Source organism: Pangasianodon hypophthalmus, chromosome 2, assembly GCF_027358585.1.
Source record: "Pangasianodon hypophthalmus isolate fPanHyp1 chromosome 2, fPanHyp1.pri, whole genome shotgun sequence".
NCBI classification, from domain to species: domain Eukaryota; kingdom Metazoa; phylum Chordata; class Actinopteri; order Siluriformes; family Pangasiidae; genus Pangasianodon; species Pangasianodon hypophthalmus.
Window position 1 is genome coordinate 16,286,470 of NC_069711.1, and position 26,262 is coordinate 16,312,731.

A 26,262-nucleotide genomic window follows, 5' to 3' on the forward strand; every position below is an offset into this window, starting at 1 on the left:
GCCTTTTTTTGTATTCTAACTAGATCCACAGACAGAGGGATGATTTTCCTATTAATTGGTTGGATAGAAAGCTTAAATAACAGACACTGGATGAACTATTGCACTTACCAGTCTAGCTCCTGTAAATGAAAAAGCAGTTCTCTCTTTCTGCATCTGGATATTTCTCTAAAAATACAAAGTCTCCATATATTAATCATTAGAATATAGACCACTTATAATAAACACATAATCATGTGCTGATAACGTCATGGTCGTTTCTTACCATCATGCTGCTGTAACACTTAAAAATAAGGGATTAATGAAAGTTTATCGTATCTTATCATACAGGCATACATATCACAAAAGCAAGGACATGGCCAAGTCTTACAAAAAGATTCTGTAAATCTGAAGTTGATCAGAAAATCTTAAGGCTGCTTTTAACCCTGAACTGCCGAGCTATATTTTGCCTGGATACTGTTCTGAATCACCTGTAAGTTGCTTTGGAGAAAAGTGTGTGTCAAGTCACTGATAGTATCCAACCCCTTCACTACTGTAAGCATTTCTGTTAATCTACCATAGGCTCCTTAGTGTCCAAAAGATGACGTGTCTTCATAAGGTTATCATGACCAAAGCTTAGACTTGCTATCTTGAACCGGCTTGACCAGCATCAAAACGGAGCCATTAACGCCAAATAGCTTAAAATGCAAATGAATACGCTCTGTGTAGAATAGTAATGGATTGGTTGAACAGTGATAACTAGGATCTGTGAATAGATAGAAATTATGGTCTCTTTATTTGTGCTGGCTCAAGATCACCAGTTGTTTTAGGGCTGATAAAAGAGAGAGGAAGAAGAGAGATCTTCAGAGATTGACTATCAGATGAGACGTGTGCAGTCTTGTACCATTGTTCATTTCTATAATCTCCACTATACTATGCATCATAAAATATTACTGTGTTTAATTAATATTTAGTAAGTGGGACAGGCTAATTTCACCTGCTATTATTGTGTATCTACACAACTGTGGTAAAAAAAACTGACACTTGGATAATTCTTATAATAATATACTGTACATAAATACAGGTGGGACACACACACACAAAACCTACACCCATCCCTCACCAGAGGCAGTGTAGTTTTATGGACCAAAACCTATGTTCCTTCTCTTCATTCTTGTTCATTTTAACCTGTATAGGATTTATTAATTAATTTTTTACTAAACTGGCATCATCTTCAAATGAATTTATGGTATGAACAAAAATATACTGTATGCTCCAAAGAAATTTAACAGTACAGAAGACAGAACTAGACATACATGTCATAAAATCTAAAAGCTTGTGTGTGTTTGTACTATGACTATGTTGTATAGTGTGTGTGTGTGTGTGTGTGTGTGTGTATTTGATCATTACCCTGACGGCACAGTGGGGTTTCTGGTTTGAGCCTAAGCTCAGGTTACTGTCTGTGTGGAATGGTACATGTTCTCGCTGTGTCTGTGTTGGTTTCCTTCAGGCGCTTTGTTTTCCTCCCACCTCTCAACCCATGCCAGTAGGCAGACTGGCTAAGCTAAATTAAACCCAAGGTGTAAATGAGTGTGAATGTGTGTGTGCAAGATGCCCTGTCATGGACTGGCTTCCCATCCAGGGTGTATTCCCACCTCACACCCAGTGTTCCCGGATTAAAATCAGGCTCCACCACAACCCTGATTCTCTTTCTGAGGATACTGAGGCCATACTATCATCCTTTTTCAAGCAAGTGTCTAAAAATGTTCATATACATTTATGAAAACCTACACTCATCCTTACAAAAGAAAATTATTATTATACTGATAGTATAATAATATACTGAAATTATATATAATATCCTGAACCTGATAGTAACAGTGTCACTGGGTTTAGAAAAAGTGATGAGATTTTTCCCACTAAGCAGTAACAGGTTCAACTAGCATTATATGTCATGTTATAACATGTCAGCTTTGGAAATTATTACATAAAGTTATACACTTAAGTAATGATAATTTAATTCATTAATCTTTACTAAACTCTTCATCCTGGTCAGGGTCATGGTGAATTGTGGTGGATATGGAGCCTATCTCAGGAACACGGGGCGTGAGGTGGGGTTACACCCTGAATGGGACACCAGTCCATTTCAGGACACCACACACAAATTCACTCACTCACTCACAACTAGGAGCAATTTGCCAAACACTTTGCCAATTTACCTGCTGGCATGTTTTTAGAAAGTGGGAGGAACTTGGAGAAGCTTACTCAGACACAGGAAGAAGATGTGAAATGTCACACAGACAGTAATCCAAGCACAGGATTGAACTTGAGACCTTGTAAAAACTTTTGCAATAAATTCCAGAAATTCATGAGGTGGTTTTTAATTGCTTTTAGTGGAAGGCATCAGAACTCTCAATGTAAAAGCTTTCAGATATACCATATACATGTGGTGAACTGTTAAGAAGACTCTGTCTGAGAATTAAATGCTAAATTCGAGTCTTCTCTAACCAAATTTAAAGACAACAAAAAACAGACTAGATGAAGTAAAGCACAGTTGCATATCGCATGCATTGACGTATCTGATTAGATTATCTCAGTGTATGAAGCAGATGCACATAACAGTTCTGCATTACATTAACAGATACTCACCTCAGATCAGTGCCTCAGTTTACATACAGCCTGCAGTGGTTCGGCAGATAATTATTAGAGAGGACCGATATCACACTCTACTTATTTCTCAGGAGAATGCTCTGTTTTCTGAAAAGGTGGACCTTAAGGCAACAATATAGGCCTTTATTAACTCTATGAAAAAATAGTATATGATGTTGTTGCATTTGCACCGGTTTTTGGTGTGATACTGAATTCTATCAGCCGATACTTGATACTGTGACATCCTCTTAATAACTGCGACTCTCTGAAAGCTTCTGCTGCTAAGTTCTATAAAACTTCAAAGGTGTGATGATGAGAAGTATTTCAGTGCAGAAAATCAAAATCACTGCTTTGTTGCAGTGGAAAAGTGTGGAAAGGCATCGGCTCTGGCAGCAGCACTTGGTGAAGAAGTGAGGGCTAACAATTTTTTCTACCAGGGAAACCCAATAAAAGAACCTACTAATCTTTCTGTAAAGTTTTCTGCAAAATTACAGTTAAGCCTTGTGCCATGTTTGGGTCAAAATGACCTGTTTTAAATTTCTACTTAAAGTGGAACTATAATAAAAATGTTTTCTTTTTCCCAACATGAAAAGTTATGGCTCATTTTCCCTACTTAACATGAAAAAGGACACGTTTACTTTTTGCTGCATCTGCTGTACATCTATTGCTATGTAGTGAACAGAGCATAAGGGTTAAACGACAAACCTTTCAAACCTTTAAGGCTGTTCTATTAATAGCATATGACACTGTTTGAGGACAACGACTGAATATGGTTTCTTGAATTAAACAGGACACAAGATCGAAAACACACTGTTGTGATCCAGTTTCTTGAAGTGACTCTTAAAATGACTCATCAGCACAAGCGTTTCTTTACAGTTCCAGTTTTAATATTGACATTACATTGAATCACATTCATTTTATTGTACAAGCCTTTCTCTTCAAAGGTTTATACGACTGAAAATAACATTCAATATGGGGCATGCCTGCTCTGCATTGTAAGGAGGAGGGAAGGGTTGGGACTGCAACTACGTCAGACTACTGAAGATCTCATCTCTGTGGACAGAGACGACAATGCATTGTCCATCTAACGAAATGAATTCCGGTGCTCGGACGGTTCTTCCTACAGTTCAACAGCTGTGGCAAAAAGTAGTGTGTTGTGTAAACAAACACAGGAGAAGCTGACTGCCACCGCATACCCATATATATGTTATGTACGCACACAGAAATACATACTTACAAGAAAATGTAAATACTGTATACAAAGAAACCAACTGGAAAAAATCGAATTTTCAAGACAAAACAGTAACACTTTTTTTTTATCAGTGAGGATAGAAACATCAAGTGTAAATCGCCTGATCTGGGCGTTTTACGAGTCCGTCTCTGTGTATTACATTCATACAGAGAGTAAGACTGTTCACAGAGCTTTGAGCCCAGCAAGCTCCACTAAAGAGTCCATGCATGAGCCGCTCTCGATCGCTCTTACTCAGACACATTTGGCACTCATTCACATTAATGCGCAGGACATCACAGTCAGTGAGCTCTGCCTAAGCCTTATTAAGACAAAATATGAAGCCAGACTGCCAGTAAGTCATTCAGTTTTCAGTTAGATTTCCTTCAAAATTACCTTCAGCTGAAAATTTATCTCAGGCTTGGATGAAAATAGAATTATATGCAAATCCCATTTATGACATTGCATTAATGGAGAGGTACATAGTTGTTTTGACGAAAACAAGTCAACAAGGAAAGTCTAAACAAAGATTGCAATTAAGACACCTGTAAATGCTAAATGAACATTCAGCCTTTCTTTGTAAAATTTGAAAACATATCCTTTTTTTTTCTTTTTTTCTTTTTTTTTTTTTTTTTTTACAGTGGGATTCAATATGCAGTAATTCAGTATTATTGTTGTCCTATTTCTATTGTCAGTGCAACTAGCCTGGGTCTAAAGTGTAACCCATAATATATGAAATTCACAGCGAAGAGCTACTTCATTGACCCTGATGGAATAAAAAATTATGTTAAAAATGGAAAATAAAAACATTCACAATCCAAAGAGGTCTCACACAATCAACATAAACACAAGATTCTAAGGTTTCCTAGTGTACCTTAATTTTCCTCACAATTTAATAACAATTCATACTTTTTTATGGCACAATTAGGTTATCTATGATCCCACATATGTCACATTTAATACAAATACAACTCCCCCTTCCCCGCAATGCCTGGATTACACCCAACAGCACATGTGTATCAAGGCCTGAGAAAGACAGCAAAGCCAGTGCTGATTAAGACCTCTTTGAAAGGTGATGAAATCTCTTCGTACCCCACACACAGATCATCATTTTTCACAACTTAGACAAACACTGATATGACCCCAGTAGCTGTTATTGCAAAATGTTTTTTCACACAACAATACCAAAAATATAGATGTTAAAACTAGATTGACTCTCTTAAAAGTGTTCAAAAGTGTCCAAATAGTTTATCATCGCATTCTTAGAGTACATCACAAACACTGCAATGTACCTGTGTGAGTGTATATTACATGTTGATTTTGTTTGGCTTGACCCCACTAACAGCCATACTGGAGCGAAATGCAAGGCTCTATGAAGAACAATCGCTTTGAGCTCGAATAACTAAAGCTGTGGGAATGTTTCTCAGGAAAGTAATTCTGAATTAAAAATCAGAATACTTCATTTTAAGTACTGGAAATTTAGGACAAATTTGTAACACAAGGCTAATGAGGTTTACCTATTTCCTCTCATTGGTCCAGGAGAACATTGTTTTGACAAATGCATCAACAAAAAAAACTGTAAATAGATCAAAGTCGGAAAGAATTTGGTAATGACGCTCCATGTGGCTCTGCTCTCAGTTCAGCATGGCTGCCAATTCCAATGTGAAGCACTGCGTCTACATCCCCACCCAGCTAAACAAACAAAAAAATGTTTCCACCTATTTTCCAAAGTTTCATATACATACCTAGCACTTTCATAGCTGAGTGGTAAGTGTATTTTTGGGCTATGTCTATAATCATAATATTTAAATGGGATAAATAATGGTTATGGTTCAGTTATATGAAGTACAGAACACTTACTCACTGTTTTTTTGAAGGTGGAAATAATTATATATAAAACTGTGGTACATTTGCACGTTTATGAAATGTGTAACTATACTACAGTTATACACAGTTCTTATGACAAAATGAAATTTTGAAAAATTGGTGGAAAGAATTTATCAGGAAGTAAAGACCAATGACTTGAATAAAACAAGTAAATATTTTATGGCCCTTTTTTCCCCCAACACAGATTAACCCTAATCTTATAGTAAAGTCAGAATCTCAATTGAAAAGCCTTTTTACTTTTGGATTAGTCTTATTCTTTGTGCAGAAAACCTTCCTAACAAAATTCTTGGTGCTGTAATCTTCATATATATGAACATCTGGTAATTGCAGAATTTGAGCCATCATTCATATTAGTCTTTTTCACAGTATAGTGTAACTGCAAGGCAACATGTATAGTAGGCTACCTGTTACTATAGGTGGAACAGACAAACATGAGCCCTGACTGGAATTCTGCCACTAACAACAAAACATCCAGATTCAATAAAGTCAATAAATGCAGTAAAAACTGAAAATCCTGAATTGGCATGTATAAATGGGAGGCAATGTCTAAATCATCAACATTTTAGCCCTGGATAGCTTATCATTTTTGTGTAGTGAGTTCAGCTGTATTTTATTTTCAGCTGTTGTAGATAGTTAGCCCTCAAACTCCATATACACCATTGGCACATGATTATATTCAGTATTATATTCATCTGTTTGGCACAATATGTCCTTAAAATAGAATTATTCCATATGAAACTGCAGTTATAAATACAATGTAACAGTGACATGACATGTAACAAAGCTGGATTCTATCGTCTTCGTCATCGCCTACGCTATCTTTAGAAGACAATTAATCTCATTGACATATATGTTATCTACTCTTACTTATAAGAGTCAAATAACAAAATTAAACAAATCCATAAATGCATAAATATGCATAATAAAATTAAATAAATTAATATAAATAAGGTTTGCCTAATCAAGGCTCATGGAATGACTTTTTTTTTTTTATAAAAAAATAATGAAAGTCCTTCCTTCTGCATATGCATGGCTATGATGCTTTGCACAGTTTTTCCAAAACATAGATTTACATAAATACATAGTCTTGGATTTGCACTTCATTAACACTTGAATGTGAATCACCTATGAGTGATTACTTTGGGGTTGTGGGAACAGCAGTAAGACTGTAATCTCTTAGACTGTAATGTCTTTTACTATTTCCTAATCTGTACTTTCAGACACAAAGAACTTTCAAAGTGTAGATTATGTTAAATTAAATGTATTGAATGTTTAATTTAAAACAAAAAAAGTTAAAGTTTTATGCTCTATAATGTAACATACTATAAAATTTAATGATAGACTAGATGAATGAGTAAAAGTGTTGTGAATAAATAAGCTTTTAAACATGTAGTACTCTGTATTACCTAAGCTGAAAATACAGCTGTTTACAGAGCAGCTTCAGATGTGATCCGGAATTCAAACATTTCCTTTTAGATTATTTTAAACACTTTTCTTGTAAACCTGTAAAGGTATAACTCTGAGGCTCAGTTTAGAAGGAGGGGCTTGATTACAATTTGATGGTCACTGGACACCAAATCAGTTATGGGCCACCTTTAAAAATTGCATGAATTTATATAACGTACAGCTGGTATATTCATTTCCGCCTTATTGTCCACAAGAAGTAGCTGGCATAAGTGCAAATGTGTTGAAAATATGAGTGTGAGGATGGAAACTCCAACTAAATGGTGAGAGGGTAGTAACACCACAGAGCTCCTTTGTTTTCTACTCTTACCCATAGCATTCTTTTTTTCCTTCAGTCTTTATCACTCATTTTGTCTCACAGAGGCAGGTCGGTGCTGTTGTGGCGGGTCTTTCGGGACGTGCCATCATCACGAGGCAGGGCTTTCTGCAGATTGGACATGGCTGCGGTTTTCTGCAGGTCGATCACAGCATAACATTCACCACGGCGGGAGGGAGGCATTACTGGGGCAGCAGCCATGCCACGCTTCATTGGAGGCGGTCTCTGTGGCACTTGAGTGCTGCCCCCTCCGTGTCCTGGGCAACTCGAGGCTCCAGCCTCCAAGTCCACCTGGATGTAGTTGAGCTGGCGAGAGGGTGGAGGGGGCAGGTGGCGGCCATGCTGCTCGCAGGCTGCACTGCCAACTGTGCCACGCCCCGCCCGATGCCGGCGGAAATCAAAACTGAAAACTCGGCCGCCCCTCTCAGAGGGCTGAGGATGAGGAGGGCATCCGTGATGCAGATGGGTGGGAGGCTGAATCTGTTGGGAAAACAAGACATGGTTTCAGACATGCTGCAGAACTCTGTGTGTGTGTGTGTGTGTGTGTGTTTTATCCATACATTTTCTCTGTAGGTGGAATAATATAAAAACAGAAAACTTGCCTTTGCCTCAATACAATCAATAAGAAACATATCTTTTAACAATTAGAATTATAATACATAGCTCATGCTCAGGTCATTTGGAAGTGAGAATCGTTTTCAGGAGGATCCCCAAACATGCTGAGGAAATTTTTGTTTCTCTTGCCACAGGCACCGAAGACAAAAGGGGGTTTCAAAAGATCAGAAGAAATAAAAAATGTAATACACTGCAATGTCACTGAGATTAATTTTTTAATTTAATATGATTTTTTAAAATGTTTTTTGAACATTTGGTGTTAAAATTTAAATGTAGGAATGCTATTTTTATAATATTATTATTGTATTACTATATTATAATAATATTTGGGTATATTAATCACATCCAACATCCTTTTTATACAAAAAGACATTTCCTCTCTTTGATGCATGTTGGTTATATTGCTATAACTGCAATGGAGATGATACGTATTGGCTATTTTAAAATAAATACTACAGTTGTATTGCTATACCCAATAGAGATAACCTGGATCAGTAGGACATTCTTTGCTAAGTAACTGAACAGAACATCTAAGTGATAGCTGTTAGATCTGGATTGTATCCTAGAGTTGTTTTGAAGCAGGATTAATAGTCAGAATATGGTCTGACTAATGTAAACTCACAGCTGTTGGTGAATGCATTTCCCCACTGTCTGAGACAAATCAGTGTCTAACAATGAATCTCACAGCCTGTCTACCTCTCACCAAAATGTTTTGTTCTGTACCCAGTATAACCCCTTGCCATTGAATCATTCAGCAGAGATGGTGAGCCTGTCACTATGTTTTCTGTCTCTCCGACAGCTGGTGCTGTATTACAAATAAACCATATCTTCCCTAAAGCGATGTGTTGCTGATCTTTACAGCAAAGTTCCTGGGGGATCTCTGCAGCAAGAAATCTGTGATCTGATATGGCGTAGCACTGCTACTGTAGTAAATTTAGCATTAGATGTTGCAGGTCCTTTGTAAGCGTTTCCCCACCTGTTCTGTGTTGACGTAGTTCTGCAGAGCATCGCGATGAATCCCACCACTGCCACCACTTTCCTGATGATATCCATTCGGGGTTCCTGGCCCCTCTGAGTATTCATACTCATCAAAGTCCTCCTCCTCTTCCTCCTCATACTCATCATCTTCCTCATCTTCATCCTGCTCCTCTTCTTCATCACGCTGAAGAGCACGGTACTCCCACACTGGTGGCAGTGACGGAAGGTTCTCGTAGTTGAGCAGCGCAGAGCGGCGATGACCCCCGCTGTAGCCCTGCGGCGGCAATGCCGAGGCATGTGTATGGGAGAGTGGCAGAGAGTGTGGGTGTGTATGTGGGTGTGTTTCTCCAGCTGTGCTGCTGCTGCTGCTCGAGCCCACAGACTGCGACTGGGAGGCACTGCTGGGGCTCAGCCTCTGCCTGCGTGGCCCTCGAAGACCATTAATGTTCTCATATGTTAGCTGGCTTCCCGGGCAAGGCTCCATGCTGGAGTGCCGGTGCATATGATGGTGGTAATGGTGGTAGGAATGTGTGTTGCACATGTGAAGGGGCGGAGCCTCGTCTCCCTCGGTTTCTGAGCTGCCATCGGGTGCTCGGAGAGGGTGAGAGGAGTGCCGGTCTCTGTCTCGCTCCAGCAGGTGGCGCTGTGCCGGCGTCGGCCCCAGCATGAACTTCACCTCCTGAGCCCCTGGCTGGAGGAAGAGCTGAGGGTCCTTATGAGAGTCGTCCATGCCGCAGCAGTGCATGCTGGGTTGGCTGGGTTTGGTGGATGCCTCGGTGAAGGCAGGGGGCCGAACCTCGGGCAGGGATCGTACACAGTGTCGGCTCGAAAGCTCACTCTCCATACTGACCGTGTTCACATACGTATGTGTCTGCGGAGAGAAAAAAGTAGTACAAGCCTGTGCATGTATGTTTATTAACATAAATATACCTGTATGAGTGTATACCATGCTAAGCAATTAATGACATCACAATTTCTTAGGTGCAGGATGCCACAGGGTTTTATTTGCACTGCTGCAAAATATCATTTGACGTCACTGTCTTTAAAATACAGTCTTTAAGGTATGATAAAACATTTTCCGTTCAGTCTTAGGCTGCACAAGCTACAGTTTATTGCATGAGCCCTGACAAATATGTTGCATGCATGCCATCTTTAAAGAAGTTCTTCATATGTCGCACCACTTTACTTCCCTTATCCCATATCAGAGGGTACTGATCCTGCTTCTACTAGCTCCTACTCCTGCCATCCTGTGGCCAATGGGCTCCTGCCCCTACTTCACTAAACCTGTCTCCTTCATCCTACAGCTGAATTTGTGGAGATATACTGACCTACAGATTCACAAATAATTTTCAATACCAAATCTGGAATCTTCTGTGTGATAATGAGGTGCACTTGCCACATTTATCACACAGGACAGAGGCACCCTACTGCTTTGTTCAAACGAAGCCAGGAGAAAACAGAAAAATCTAAAATGTGATTATAGATTATGATCCTACTTTAACACAATGAAGTGGTATTAATTAATTAATGGCATTGAGGGAATGTGTATGTCCGCACTGTGTAGAGTGCATGTTGGCCTCACCTGGTCGTCCATCCCCATGAGGCTGTGTCTGTGGTCATCGGTAAGGGAGGGCTGTGATGAGTCTGCGCTTATAGGGTACCCCGGGTATCCATTAGGAAACGTCTGCACTGGGAACCCAGGAGCTACACACAGATGTTCAGAGTGGTTATAATGAACAGTGTAAGGTGGTATTGCCATGGAATGCCTAAATATTAGCTATAGATTTGTAGTAAATTTCAACAGAACATGTGAACAGCAAAAAAATGAAGTGTAACAGATCCACAAATATTCACATTAGATGTGTTTGATGGTTCACATGCCTTAATATGTTCATGTTAAAGCTACGTCTGCCTTGCATAATCCTAAATATTTAATGTTTTTATTTTATCATCATGTGTGTATGTAATGCTGTCTGTGTATGTCTGTGTAGCTCACTGTTGGGTGTTTGAGGGGTTCGAGGCATCTCCATTTCCGGAGTGTGGCCAGGCCGGGTCATGATCATGGGCTCCTCCACCACATTAATGCTGTTGCACTGCATCAGCTCCTGCAGCAGGTTAAAGATCTCTTCTGCCCGAGAGCACTTAAATGCGAAGATCCCTGCAGGAGAACAGAGAAAGGCACCTTCATCTTTCATTACACACTCACAGTCTCACAGAGAACGAGTAAAGAATGTTGAGCAGAATAAGTAAATGCAGGCCTGTATGTTTTAACCAAACCTCTACAAGAGAATTAACATGACATCATGTTTCTATAAGAAGAACTGGAGGTTTTCTACACCTGAGAACACCAAATGGATCAGTCCATTTTTCATTGTTTATTACTCATCCTGTCACTAGGGGGCAGTAGAGCAACAAACGCCTGTACAGTGTATAGTACTGTAGTTATGAAAAACAGCATCTACCATAAAGAGTGCTGGAGATCAAACTCAACTACAAATTAATTACAATCATTCTACAATCAATTCATTGCAAACCAATTAAAGTGACCTAAATACATTCAGCTTTAAGAAATGTGGGAAGCGTAAGCATCATTTCTCCCACAATCTGACCAGTCCAAGAACAGAAGAAAATAGCACTGAAATTGAGTCTATTAATTCAATGGACATTTAAATGTTCAATCATTCAATAGTCATACACAAAGCTGATTCTCTGGCTGTTGTGATTTCTATGTGTTAGGCAAGTTAATTATCCATCAGCTCAATATCTAATCGAGTGTAAATGAGAGAAGGCAAGTGCTCAGTCCTCTGTGGATTAGTGAACTCACCCTGTCCTGTCTGACAGCGCCTCCCGCTCTCGAAGGAGAACAGGTTGGAATCGTATCCGTAACGGCGCAGACAGAGGTACGGCCACCGGATGGCATCACGCTTTCGTGTGTGCAGAATGAGCTCGGTTTGGGTGAGCTCCATAGTCCCCGATCCCAGCTCGTTCCCTTCATCATCCACATTTGTCACCTACAGGTTATTTACAGATCAAAAACACAATCACTGTAGAGTGTAGAGCTCGATTTTTCCTTCGAAGCACAATAAACTAAGGCTAACTGTTGTCTTTGTTGTCTTGTCAATTGTTGTCTGCAAGATCTAGGTCTTGCTTTGGAAAAGTTTATTTTCCCGGAAATAATAAAACTTATATCTTTCTGTGCTGCTGCAAACATCCTACTTTGTGTGAAGGCCATGATTCAATTCAGCTCAATTCAGCCAAATGATTCAGCTTTAAGCTGTTTCTGGTTGTTAGTGTGGGTAACATACTTATTTTATGTGATATGGGTGATGTACATTGTATTCTGCCTACCACAGCTTTTTACAGCTTTTTTACCATAGCAGAGAAGAAATCACACCGGCTTATCCCTACCAGTAAATAAACATAGTAAATAAACATGTACTCACTCACCCACCTCTCTTGAACCTGCCCTCACTGTCCATCAACTGTCCTGCTTTTAGACATTTTTGTAGAAGTAGTAGTGCTGACTTAGGAAAACCGATAGAGCTGGTGATGCATTTCAGGATTCGGAGTCAGTCATTATATTACACAAATACTGCTCTACTAAGACAATACTGACAAGGAGTGTATTATGGGTGGGCTACAGGAAATACAGTAGTATGTAACCTGTGGGCCTGGGTATTTCTGACACCTGTGTTATAGTCCAAGCCTAACTCTTTTTAACTAATGACATTTGCCAGTTAATGGCAGTGTAAGAAAAGTGCTAAAGCTGTCATTTTTATTTTAGATTTACATTTGGCTCATTTGACACTTTTATCCAAAACAACTTACAGTTGAGACATGATAAAGCTAAACAGCTAGCTTAAGAGCTTGGAGGTGCTGTTATTTTAACCCATAACCTTCTGATCAGTGTCCTTCACCACTGAGCCAACGCTTCCCTCCAAAAGGCGAGAAAGTGAATACAGACGAAAGTGAACACCGGAGAATTGTCTGCTGTGGCCAATAAAAGGCCAAGACTCCACACTGAAAGATCTCTCCAGGGCCTTTTGACACTAATCTTTTTCTCTGGACATGTAATGAAACATCGTGTGCTAGTAAGTACTGTATGTACCTTGAATTTGGTGGGGTGGTTGTCTTGAATGGCGTCTCTGTATAGACAGCTCCAACAGCTCCCCATAGCTTCAGCAGGTTAGCTGAAACCTTTTTAACGTGGTGAGGTTATAGTTAAATACTCATCAGTTTTCAGTATAAGCATAAAATCATTCATTCCATTTTTTTCCCCACTTTAGTTAGAACAGCTTACCAAAGTGTGTAGAGGAAAAGAAACTCTACCTGGTGCAGGCCATCAGTGGGAGTGATGCTACCGTCAATCCCAGAATTCTCTGCTGGGGGTCATGGTGGAACAGGGGTGTGCTGGTATGAGCAGCAGGTCCCAGTGCACAAACCTTTCATATCTCCTGACAAACCAAGAAAAAAGATTCCTCTGAGAATTTTGTCCTTTTTTTCCAGAAAGCGTGCTGTGATTAAGATACAATAATGGAAGTCAATCTGTGCTGTATTCCCAGGCTCCCACAGGATCTGAGGTATAATTACTTTACATGACATTTCTGTCTTGCAAATGTGAACAGGCTCTGCCTCTTGATAGTGGAGAATAAATATATTCTATTGCTTAACTCTAACGTTCAAATATCACCTGTCAGGACCTCTAGCCCATCATCTACTGGAAGACTGGTGCTGCTAGTTCCTTAAAGGTTTCTGTACTTTAAACAATTAAACTCATTGTATTTTACAAATGCAAAACTTATGCAAAAACTTTCTTTTATGTCTTCTCTCATATGTCATACTCTAAAAAGTGAATTAATATATGTGAGAGTAGAGGTAAATAACATATACTCATTTTTCTAATGTTGCTCTAATTATAATCAGAGGCCCTTATACAGGGAGTTGCACTTATAACTGCACATATACATATCGGTTAGTTCTGTAGCAAGATGTTTGGATCTCAAAATAGCTCCAAATGACATCAAAACAAGTCTCTATTGTCCTAAAAAAAAAAAAAAATTCCACACATTTAAGATCCATTCATAGATTTCTGGGTTCTATTTCCAGTCGCCAAAATGTCTGAATGAAACTGGGCACTGACATCTAGTTTCAAAATAAAGTTACTTGAGCAATTTAGGTTATGGGTTTCAGACACTAAGTATAACAATGCAAAAGTAAGAAATAAGCTTGAAGGCTTAAAATGATATGGTTTCATCTGGCAGTTCTGTTATTTAAAGATATTGAGCCATACACTTTTGACCCTTCATAAGATCAAAGCAGAACTTTTAAACCAAATACATTTATACTTTTAGTGCAAAACTCCTTACATTTATTTATAGGATGTAACTTACACGTTTACAAAATTAACTAATTGACTAACTTAAAAAAAAAACCCTTATTATTCCAAGGTTTTGGTTTAGTTGTAGCTTTTTGCGTACAAAAATTTTGGTCTGGTGAAAAATAAAACCCATGCGTTTAATGTGTCATCAAATGATATTTAAAACAGAGAAAAACAGCACTTTCAGCTTATTTAACAAGAACACAAAAAAACATACTGACAAGTTCTAATGCCACAATCTGGAATCATATTAAAAAAAAACGATGATTGCAAATCATTCTGACAAATGAGTCTGAAAGGTGTTAAAATTGGTATAATAAGAAAAATGAACATATGGAGAGTGAAGCTTTAACATTTCCATTTTTTTTAAAGCTGTAAAAGTAGGATTTGATTTGGAGATGACAGGAATCTTTCCTTTCCTTGTTGCTGGGGTGGTATCCTCGAGGGTACATCTTTTGTAACTTTATTATGTATCTTTCACCTGGAAACATGGATAAAGAGTACCTTTAAAATGATTTTAAAGTATAGAAATGGACTGTAATTAGTTTTTAGAGTTAAGATTTACAGATACAGCTTTCTAGGGTAAAAGATACATACTAAAGGTTCAAAAGGCATACAGCTGATGGTATCACCCAACTCACAAGGAAAGGTGCAGTTTATTACCCTTTTTTCTGAGAGTTTATAGCTACCAGATGAAGGTATAACAACAGATGAGTACAAAAAAGAGTGATAGTATGGCAGTGCAGCTTTGTTTGTACCTTCTAACCTAAGTGTCAGGAATACTGTAGTACTGATTTTTAACATGAAATCAGGGAGCAGATTAGACTAGATTAGATCACAAGACATTGCATCAATAAAAAAATCCAACTCTTTCACAATATCCCAGTTCCTGTAGTGTAGAATAGTAAGGGCAAAAGCTCTGAATGCATTGTGGTCTAACTTATCTACTTCCTTATTATAGTCCAGCAAAATCATCTTATTGGAAACTTAATAATTCTTTACTGAAAATCGAATCAGTAAAAATAGAGATTACATCCCTCATGAAGTATTTTTTTAAAAAAGGCTAATACAGAAAAATTATATTGCACTAATTGGGAACTTTTTAAATTTGAGGCCTCTAAATATTTAAGACGTGTTGGCAGTCATCTTGCTAAAGTTCTTAAAGAACAGGAAGATAAAATCATATTTGGAATTACCTCACTCCTAAACAAAGGGTCTAATAACTTTTCAGATATAGATAAAATAAATATGGCAGAATTACAAAGCAAAATAGACAACATCTATAAGAAAAAGCTGAAGGAGCCTTTATAAGGTCTAGGAAAAGATGATTTGAGGAAGGTGAACAGAATACCTCCTACTTCTTTAGACTAGAAAAAAAATCAGGCTACGTTAAATACTATTCATCAGTTAAAAATTAATGATAAAATATCAAAGGACCCTAAAGAGATTTCAGAGTTTTGCTCTACCTTTTACCGTAAACCATATGCGTCACAATATGATGCTAAAGCCTCAAATGATTTCTTAAATTCAGTGGGAGAGATTTAAAAAATAAATAATTTAGATAAAGCTATGTGTGAGCAACCTATTAGTTTAGAGGAAATAACCAATTCAATTCATAACTTAAAAAATAATAAGTCTCCCGGAATTGACGGTCTAACCTCAGAATTTTATAAGTTATTTGCTCAGCAGCTAGCCCCTTTTCTTCTTTCAAGTCCAACCTCCCATCTACCATGACTCAGGGGTTAATTACCCTTATTCATAAGCCTAAAAAAGATTTGACGATTATTGATAATTGGTGGCCAATTAGTCTCTTGAATAAAGATTATAAATTAATTGCCTCTATATTTGCTGAAAGAATTAAAGATGTATTAGAATATATTATAGATGAAACTCAATCAGGCTTTATGAAAAACAGGCACATTTCGAATAATATACGGTTGGTTTTAGATATATGAGATTATTCATATTTAATTGATGAGAATAGTTTTATTTTATTCTTAGATTTTCGTAAAGCTTTTGACACTGTGGAACATAATTTTTTATTTTCTGCTTTAAAGGTTTTTGGGTTTGGTGAGTTCTTTTGTGCAGCAGTTGAAACCCTGTTTAATAATGCAAATTGCTCAATCAAACTCAAACATGGAACTACCTCTAGATTTGATTTAAAAAGAGGTATTAGAAAGGGTTGTCCTATTTCTCCGTATCTTTTCCTGCTTGTAACCCAGTTGTTATCTGTGCATGTTAAAAAAAGTATTCTTAAGGGTGTCTCAATTGCAAATAGAGAAATTATTATAAGTCACTTAGCTGATGATACGACACTTTTTTTGAAAAATAGTGACCAAATTCCAATTGCAGTTAATGTTATTAATAAGTTTTCTAGTGCCTCTGGTCTCTATCTCAATATTAGTAAGTGTGAACTAATGGCTGTTAAAGACTGTGATTTAACAGATATTTGTAACATTCCTGTAAAAGATAGTGTTACGTACTTACGAATCATTATTGTTAAAGACCAGCTGAAAAGATGTTCTCTCAATTTTAACCCCATAATTGATAAAACTAAAAGAAAATTCAACTTCTGGCTTCAAAGAGATCTCTCCCTAAAGGGAAGAGTTCTCCTTACGAAGGCTGAAGGTATAGCCCGACTGACATATGCCTCCTTATCTTTGTATCTTGATAACCATACTAGTAAAAATATTGATAGAATGCTATTTGATTTCCTATGGAAAAATCGGACAGACTATGTTAAAAAGACTGTGACTATGAATACATATGAGAATGTGTATTAATGTGTATTAATGCCTTAATTTCTTAGATTTCACCACTATGAACCACACCTTTAAGATTAATTGGATTAAGCATCACTTAAAAAACCCACTTCTGTATAGAATTTTATTCTTCATTATGTTTCTTCAAATATTGGTGGTCTTAATTTTGTTTTGATGTGTAATTATAATATAGATACAATTCCAGCTAAGTTATCTGCCTTCCACAAACAAGTGGAATGACCTATGACCTAATGACCTATCTTGGTCATTAATATATAAGCATAATTTTTCTCCGCATCGTTATTTCATCTGGAATAATAGAAACATTCTTTACAAACATAAATCTCTTTTTCTTAAGAACTGGTTTGACAACGATATTAAATTGGTTAGTCAGTTATATAATAAAGAAGGTACACTCTTTTCTTATGATGAATTCCTTTCTTATTATAGTATAGACTGTACCTTCGAACCTAAGTGTCAGGAGTACTGTAGTGCCAGTTACTCAATGCCAAAATGCCAGTTACTCAAAAAGAATTTGCAATTGTTATTGGTTCAATCCCTTCAGGTACTCACATGCTATTTAAAGCTATTGATATAGACCATTCTCCCGATTCAGTGTCTTTTGATGTTACTAAATCTTATGTTGGTAAAATTTGTTTTTCATTAAATCCCAAAAATAATAATAGAGCTATCCGTACTCTTTTCCAAAGAGAAATTGTTACTGTACCTTATGTTTTGTCTCATTGGGTCTCTTTATTGAATGGAAAATTGATTTGCTGGAGAAAAGTGTGGTTGTTACCACAGAAATATCATCTTAGAAATAAGATTAAAGAGGTTTCTTATAAGCTCATTCATAGATTTTATCCAGCAAATCATTATTTACAAAAATTTAAAAAAGGAATAAATGCAAATTGTATTTTTGTAATGAATATTGGGAAACTGCATTGCACTTTTGGCACTGTACATACTCCGTTACACTGTGGTGTAAGGTCCAAAAATTTATTAGCGAAAATATTCAGTGTTTAAGACCTTTTTCACTCCTGTGGGAAAATGTACTCTTTGGCTTTACTGACTATCCTGACCAAGAGGAACAGTACTTTTACTTAATTCATTTATTTATTCTATTGACCAAATTTCACATTCATAAGTGTAAATTTACCAATAAAAAACCCAATTTTATGGTTTTGTTGACTGAAATATGTATATATATTGCCAGTATCAGAGACTCTGTGAATAACAAAGCTATAAGAACTTTGAAAGTTTGTGAATTTTACAATATATTTATTTGATTTTATATATACATACACGTGTATCTATATCTTGTATTTTGTTTTATACGTTCCTCCCCCTGGCAACTGTTTTGTTTGTTGTAATTTGTCTTTCCATCTTTTTTTCTTTGTCTTTTCTTATTTTTAATGTTGTTGCCTTGATAACATATTGTATGTTATTGTTCCTTGAATAAAATTAAAATAAATAAATAAATAAAAAAAAACTTATCTACTTCCTGATCCCAGCAGCCTCTGACCCTACTACTCTAAACCTATAAAGATGGCCCCAGTCATGAAGTAAAATCACAAAGCAGGCCTGCTACTGCTCCAGACTGACACAGTCCCTGTGCAGACGTGCATGATCATGCAAACAAAACGGGTCGTAGTAGCAGGTGGCAGTTTCTTTAAATGTGCGCCAAATCTGCGACTGCAATCACGCCTTCCAGTTTCATTCATGTGAGTCACAGTGTGTAGTTGTTTGGGACGAAAACTGCATCCCATTGCATCCTCAGTTACATAGTCCAGTCCAGCTGGAGTGGCAGATGATCTCGTGGCAGTGCATGCAAAGCCTACATCTGTAAATGTTAATAGCAGAAACATGGGCTGTCTGAAATGTTCATGTCTGTGTTCCGGAGTCTCTGAGTAGCTAAAGTGTGTGCATGCTACATGCATGCTGCTCGTGCTCGCGCAGAGATGTGGGCTGTGTGACTGCCACCTGCAGCAGCAGGTTCACCCCGCGCTCGGAATGCGAGCAAAGCAAGGCAAATCCGAGCTCAAGGTTACGATTGTGACAAGTTCTAATGCCACAATCTGGAATCATATTAAAAAAAAACGATGATTGCAAATCATTCTGACAAATGAGTCTGAAAGGTGTTAAAATTGGTATAATAAGAAAAATGAACATATGGAGAGTGAAGCTTTAACATTTCCATTTTTTTTAAAGCTGTAAAAGTAGGATTTGATTTGGAGATGACAGGAATCTTTCCTTTCCTTGTTGCTGGGGTGGTATCCTCGAGGGTACATCTTTTGTAACTTTATTATGTATCTTTCACCTGGAAACATGGATAAAGAGTACCTTTAAAATGATTTTAAAGTATAGAAATGGACTGTAATTAGTTTTTAGAGTTAAGATTTACAGATACAGCTTTCTAGGGTAAAAGATACATACTAAAGGTTCAAAAGGCATACAGCTGATGGTATCACCCAACTCACAAGGAAAGGTGCAGTTTATTACCCTTTTTTCTGAGAGTTTATAGCTACCAGATGAAGGTATAACAACAGATGAGTACAAAAAAGAGTGATAGTATGGCAGTGCAGCTTTGTTTGTACCTTCTAACCTAAGTGTCACGAATACTGTAGTACTGATTTTTAACATGAAATCAGGGAGCAGATTAGACTAGATTAGATCACAAGACATTGCATCAATAAAAAAATCCAACTCTTTCACAATATCCCAGTTCCTGTAGTGTAGAATAGTAAGGGCAAAAGCTCTGAATGCATTGTGGTCTAACTTATCTACTTCCTTATTATAGTCCAGCAAAATCATCTTATTGGAAACTTAATAATTCTTTACTGAAAATCGAATCAGTAAAAATAGAGATTACATCCCTCATGAAGTATTTTTTTAAAAAAGGCTAATACAGAAAAATTATATTGCACTAATTGGGAACTTTTTAAATTTGAGGCCTCTAAATATTTAAGACGTGTTGGCAGTCATCTTGCTAAAGTTCTTAAAGAACAGGAAGATAAAATCATATTTGGAATTACCTCACTCCTAAACAAAGGGTCTAATAACTTTTCAGATATAGATAAAATAAATATGGCAGAATTACAAAGCAAAATAGACAACATCTATAAGAAAAAGCTGAAGGAGCCTTTATAAGGTCTAGGAAAAGATGATTTGAGGAAGGTGAACAGAATACCTCCTACTTCTTTAGACTAGAAAAAAAATCAGGCTACGTTAAATACTATTCATCAGTTAAAAATTAATGATAAAATATCAAAGGACCCTAAAGAGATTTCAGAGTTTTGCTCTACCTTTTACCGTAAACCATATGCGTCACAATATGATGCTAAAGCCTCAAATGATTTCTTAAATTCAGTGGGAGAGATTTAAAAAATAAATAATTTAGATAAAGCTATGTGTGAGCAACCTATTAGTTTAGAGGAAATAACCAATTCAATTCATAACTTAAAAAATAATAAGTCTCCCGGAATTGACGGTCTAACCTCAGAATTTTATAAGTTATTTGCTCAGCAGCTAGCCCCTTTTCTTCTTTCAGTTTTTTGTGAAAGATTATCTAAGTCCAACCTCCCGTCTACCATGACTCAGGGGTTAATTACCCTTATTCATAAGCCTAAAAAAGATTTGACGATTATTGATAATTGGTGGCCAATTAGTCTCTTGAATAAAGATTATAAATTAATTGCCTCTATATTTGCTGAAAGAATTAAAGATGTATTAGAATATATTATAGATGAAACTCAATCAGGCTTTATGAAAAACAGGCACATTTCGAATAATATACGGTTGGTTTTAGATATATGAGATTATTCATATTTAATTGATGAGAATAGTTTTATTTTATTCTTAGATTTTCGTAAAGCTTTTGACACTGTGGAACATAATTTTTTATTTTCTGCTTTAAAGGTTTTTGGGTTTGGTGAGTTCTTTTGTGCAGCAGTTGAAACCCTGTTTAATAATGCAAATTGCTCAATCAAACTCAAACATGGAACTACCTCTAGATTTGATTTAAAAAGAGGTATTAGAAAGGGTTGTCCTATTTCTCCGTATCTTTTCCTGCTTGTAACCCAGTTGTTATCTGTGCATGTTAAAAAAAGTAGTCTTAAGGGTGTCTCAATTGCAAATAGAGAAATTATTATAAGTCACTTAGCTGATGATACGACACTTTTTTTGAAAAATAGTGACCAAATTCCAATTGCAGTTAATGTTATTAATAAGTTTTCTAGTGCCTCTGGTCTCTATCTCAATATTAGTAAGTGTGAACTAATGGCTGTTAAAGACTGTGATTTAACAGATATTTGTAACATTCCTGTAAAAGATAGTGTTACGTACTTACGAATCATTATTGTTAAAGACCAGCTGAAAAGATGTTCTCTCAATTTTAACCCCATAATTGATAAAACTAAAAGAAAATTCAACTTCTGGCTTCAAAGAGATCTCTCCCTAAAGGGAAGAGTTCTCCTTACGAAGGCTGATCAAGATATCAAGATACTCTTTGTATCTTGATAACCATACTAGTAAAAATATTGATAGAATGCTATTTGATTTCCTATGGAAAAATCGGACAGACTATGTTAAAAAGACTGTGACTATGAATACATATGAGAATGTGTATTAATGTGTATTAATGCCTTAATTTCTTAGATTTCACCACTATGAACCACACCTTTAAGATTAATTGGATTAAGCATCACTTAAAAAACCCACTTCTGTATAGAATTTTATTCTTCATTATGTTTCTTCAAATATTGGTGGTCTTAATTTTGTTTTGATGTGTAATTATAATATAGATACAATTCCAGCTAAGTTATCTGCCTTCCACAAACAAGTGGAATGACCTATGACCTAATGACCTATCTTGGTCATTAATATATAAGCATAATTTTTCTCCGCATCGTTATTTCATCTGGAATAATAGAAACATTCTTTACAAACATAAATCTCTTTTTCTTAAGAACTGGTTTGACAACGATATTAAATTGGTTAGTCAGTTATATAATAAAGAAGGTACACTCTTTTCTTATGATGAATTCCTTTCTTATTATAGTATAGACTGTACCTTCGAACCTAAGTGTCAGGAGTACTGTAGTGCCAGTTACTCAATGCCAAAATGCCAGTTACTCAAAAAGAATTTGCAGTTGTTATTGGTTCAATCCCTTCAGGTACTCACATGCTATTTAAAGCTATTGATATAGACCATTCTCCCGATTCAGTGTCTTTTGATGTTACTAAATCTTATGTTGGTAAAATTTGTTTTTCATTAAATCCCAAAAATAATAATAGAGCTATCCGTACTCTTTTCCAAAGAGAAATTGTTACTGTACCTTATGTTTTGTCTCATTGGGTCTCTTTATTGAATGGAAAATTGATTTGCTGGAGAAAAGTGTGGTTGTTACCACAGAAATATCATCTTAGAAATAAGATTAAAGAGGTTTCTTATAAGCTCATTCATAGATTTTATCCAGCAAATCATTATTTACAAAAATTTAAAAAAGGAATAAATGCAAATTGTATTTTTGTAATGAATATTGGGAAACTGCATTGCACTTTTGGCACTGTACATACTCCGTTACACTGTGGTGTAAGGTCCAAAAATTTATTAGCGAAAATATTCAGTGTTTAAGACCTTTTTCACTCCTGTGGGAAAATGTACTCTTTGGCTTTACTGACTATCCTGACCAAGAGGAACAGTACTTTTACTTAATTCATTTATTTATTCTATTGACCAAATTTCACATTCATAAGTGTAAATTTACCAATAAAAAACCCAATTTTATGGTTTTGTTGACTGAAATATGTATATATATTGCCAGTATCAGAGACTCTGTGAATAACAAAGCTATAAGAACTTTGAAAGTTTGTGAATTTTACAATATATTTATTTGATTTTATATATACATACACGTGTATCTATATCTTGTATTTTGTTTTATACGTTCCTCCCCCTGGCAACTGTTTTGTTTGTTGTAATTTGTCTTTCCATCTTTTTTTCTTTGTCTTTTCTTATTTTTAATGTTGTTGCCTTGATAACATATTGTATGTTATTGTTCCTTGAATAAAATTAAAATAAATAAATAAATAAAAAAAAACTTATCTACTTCCTGATCCCAGCAGCCTCTGACCCTACTACTCTAAACCTATAAAGATGGCCCCAGTCATGAAGTAAAATCACAAAGCAGGCCTGCTACTGCTCCAGACTGACACAGTCCCTGTGCAGACGTGCATGATCATGCAAACAAAACGGGTCGTAGTAGCAGGTGGCAGTTTCTTTAAATGTGCGCCAAATCTGCGACTGCAATCACGCCTTCCAGTTTCATTCATGTGAGTCACAGTGTGTAGTTGTTTGGGACGAAAACTGCATCCCATTGCATCCTCAGTTACATAGTCCAGTCCAGCTGGAGTGGCAGATGATCTCGTGGCAGTGCATGCAAAGCCTACATCTGTAAATGTTAATAGCAGAAACATGGGCTGTCTGAAATGTTCATGTCTGTGTTCCGGAGTCTCTGAGTAGCTAAAGTGTGTGCATGCTACATGCATGCTGCTCGTGCTCGCGCAGAGATGTGGGCTGTGTGACTGCCACCTGCAGCAGCAGGTTCACCCCGCGCTCGGAATGCGAGCAAAGCAAGGCAAATCCGAGCTCAAGGTTACGCGCTAAACGAGCTATTCAAGAGCGCTGTGGCGCCGCTGCCGTGGCCAGAGAAAGCCTACATGAGCAAAGGCAAACATGCACCATCAGGAGGAATTCAGGGGTGGGGGGTATGGGGGGAGAAATGCAGAACAAATCTGTCTCCAAAATGGCATTGCTTAAAACCCAACGCAAACATCAATAAGGCAGGAGATAAAGACAGAAATACGATTCAGGCAGCAGCCATGTATGAGCTCGAGTCGTCCATAGAGAAAGCGCTGTATAGTAACACAGTCCTACCGTAAGCCTACTACAGCTGGATGCTAGTGACAGCCGCGGCGGAAATACTGCGGGCTACACACACACACACACACGCTATGATAAACAGAGTCCCGCGAGCGTCAGCATCAGTATGAGCATCAGTGCGGGTTGAATGTGGAATGTGGAGGCTGCTGCAGAAGCGGTGGAGCTGCACGCAGGCGCTACTCACATGTCTGGCAGCGAGCAGAGCGCGGAACGAGAGCGATGGAGCTGCGGTGCGGGTCCGCGGTGCTGCACACAGGAGGCGGGCTGCTGGCTGGCTGGCTGGCTGGCTGTCCCTCGCTTCCGTCACTTACAATAATCCTTCCAGTGAGCTGTTTTTGTTTTTTTTTTTTTAATTATTATTATTTATTTATTTTTTATGATTTTAAAAAAAACTGGGTTGATAGAAAAGATTAGAAAGGCAGTTGTTTTTCCCCCTCAACGCCCCCTTGCTGCGGCACGGGCCTCTCTTTGACATTTGCCGAGCGCCGGGGTGAGAGTTCAGCCAGCCAACGAGGGCTGATGGAGCGGCAAGAAGGTAGAGACGCTGGAGGACCAGCTGAGGCGGAGCGCGCGCTCACCGGCACATGATGACGCGCCGCCAACCGCTTACCATCCGCGCGGCCACCTACCTACACACACTGCTCCATTAAACACACTCCAAACACTGAACACAACATCCCGCCCTTTCACACGCTGCATGCTCCCAGACATCTTTCACCACCCAGCCTGTTAGTCAAATGTTTTATTTCTTTTTTTTTCTTTCTTTCAGATTTACACAGGTGGAACAAAAAGGTGACACTGCCCCTGAGTAGTTCATGCACATAACAAGCTAGAACACAGAGCTAACAGTTAGTAGCACTTAGATATTCATTACCATTCAACAGCTGTTTCACACTCAGTCACTAAAGACAGAGAAACAGCTCTGAAGTGTACACGATTGCTTTATCAGTGATTGTGGCCTATACACACTGTATTTCCCATTGTTTTCTGTCTACATAGTAATGCTCACTGTCACTGCTCAGATCGCCTTCAAGCATCTGAGACAGAAAGTGAGTATTTGAAATGGTCAGTTAGTGCCATAAATCTCCCCTGAAAAAGAGCAGAAAGAATCACACTGAGTCTAGAAGCTTAATCCAAAAAGGTGTTTATTATGCCTAAGAAATAATGAGAATATATTCCCAAAGAATCTGATACAAGTGCGATTCAAGTAACACACTGAAGTTAGAACAGAGATCAAAATGTAAAAATATAACAGATCCAGAATAATGCTGTTAATAAGAGGGAGAATAAACTATACGTAAAAATTCAACTTCAACACCAATCTTAAATACATTCATTCTTTTGGGGAGCAGTAAAATCACACAAAGCCACTTCTCATGCATGGAGATGCTCCTTCCAGCGGGTGTATGAGATCAGGTATGAGTGTAAATAAGACATGGAGGTAATGTATGACCTGAATATGTGTAATATAGGTTAAATATGAAGGGAGCTATAGCAGATGCCCTGAAAAAGGACAAACTTCCTTTTTTCAGTTTCATGATTAAAAAAAAAACATTTTTAGTACAGATCCACTTTAAATTGAAATAGATAATTTTGACTTGGTTGGACAGAACACAACCTATCAGACATTCTCTCCCTACTACCAAAGTACCAGTGTAACACACATCCATTTGCTGCTGTTTCAGTCATTAATGTCATCCAGTCATTTGGTTGTGGAGCAAATCAACTCTTCCAGTGGCAGAGATGTAATCTAGCAGCTGTAGTAATGCCTACCATAATAAGAGAAAATGTATTGTGCGAGACCTGGTAGCTCAGTCCTGTCACCCAGCAGACAGAGTTTAGGCCATGGAGGAATGCCACACTCTGCCCACTGGCCTAAAATTTCTAAGATGCCCTTCCAGAATGTATTTACAGCAGGCAGTTTCCAAAATACATGGAATAATCTACCCTTTTATAAATTAGTGCTGAGTGTAATTAGGAACTGAGTCTGGTTTCTCTCAAGGTTTCTTTCTCATTTCATCTCAGGGAGTTTTTCCTTGCCGCTGTCACCTCTGGTTTGCTCATTAG

At 37.5% G+C, this 26,262-nt stretch overlaps 1 protein-coding gene across 1 annotated transcript; it reads right to left on the bottom strand.

Moving 5' to 3' along the window:
- Positions 1-1,455: 1,455 nt before the first annotated feature.
- On the bottom strand, positions 1,456-24,985 carry frs3 (fibroblast growth factor receptor substrate 3). The gene is made up of 8 exons (XM_026912883.3): positions 24,380-24,985; positions 13,443-13,567; positions 13,222-13,310; positions 11,938-12,124; positions 11,110-11,271; positions 10,696-10,817; positions 9,112-9,984; positions 1,456-8,000 (listed from the first exon to the last, which is right to left on the bottom strand). The coding sequence occupies exons 3-8, from the start codon at positions 13,285-13,287 to the stop codon at positions 7,560-7,562; spliced, it is 1,851 nt and encodes a 616-aa protein (XP_026768684.1). The 5' UTR covers positions 13,288-13,310; positions 13,443-13,567; positions 24,380-24,985; the 3' UTR covers positions 1,456-7,559.
- Between the last annotated feature and the right edge of the window lie 1,277 nt (positions 24,986-26,262).

Coding starts and splice junctions, on each gene's coding strand:
- frs3 (XM_026912883.3), bottom strand. CDS start 13,287: ATGGGGAGCTGTTGGAGCTGTCTATACAGAGACGCCATTCAAGACAAC. Junction 10,818..11,109: donor AACCCCTCAAACACCCAACA/GTGAGCTACACA, acceptor ATCTGTGTGTAG/CTCCTGGGTTCCCAGTGCAG. Junction 9,985..10,695: donor TCATGGGGATGGACGACCAG/GTGAGGCCAACA, acceptor TTCTCTCCGCAG/ACACATACGTATGTGAACAC.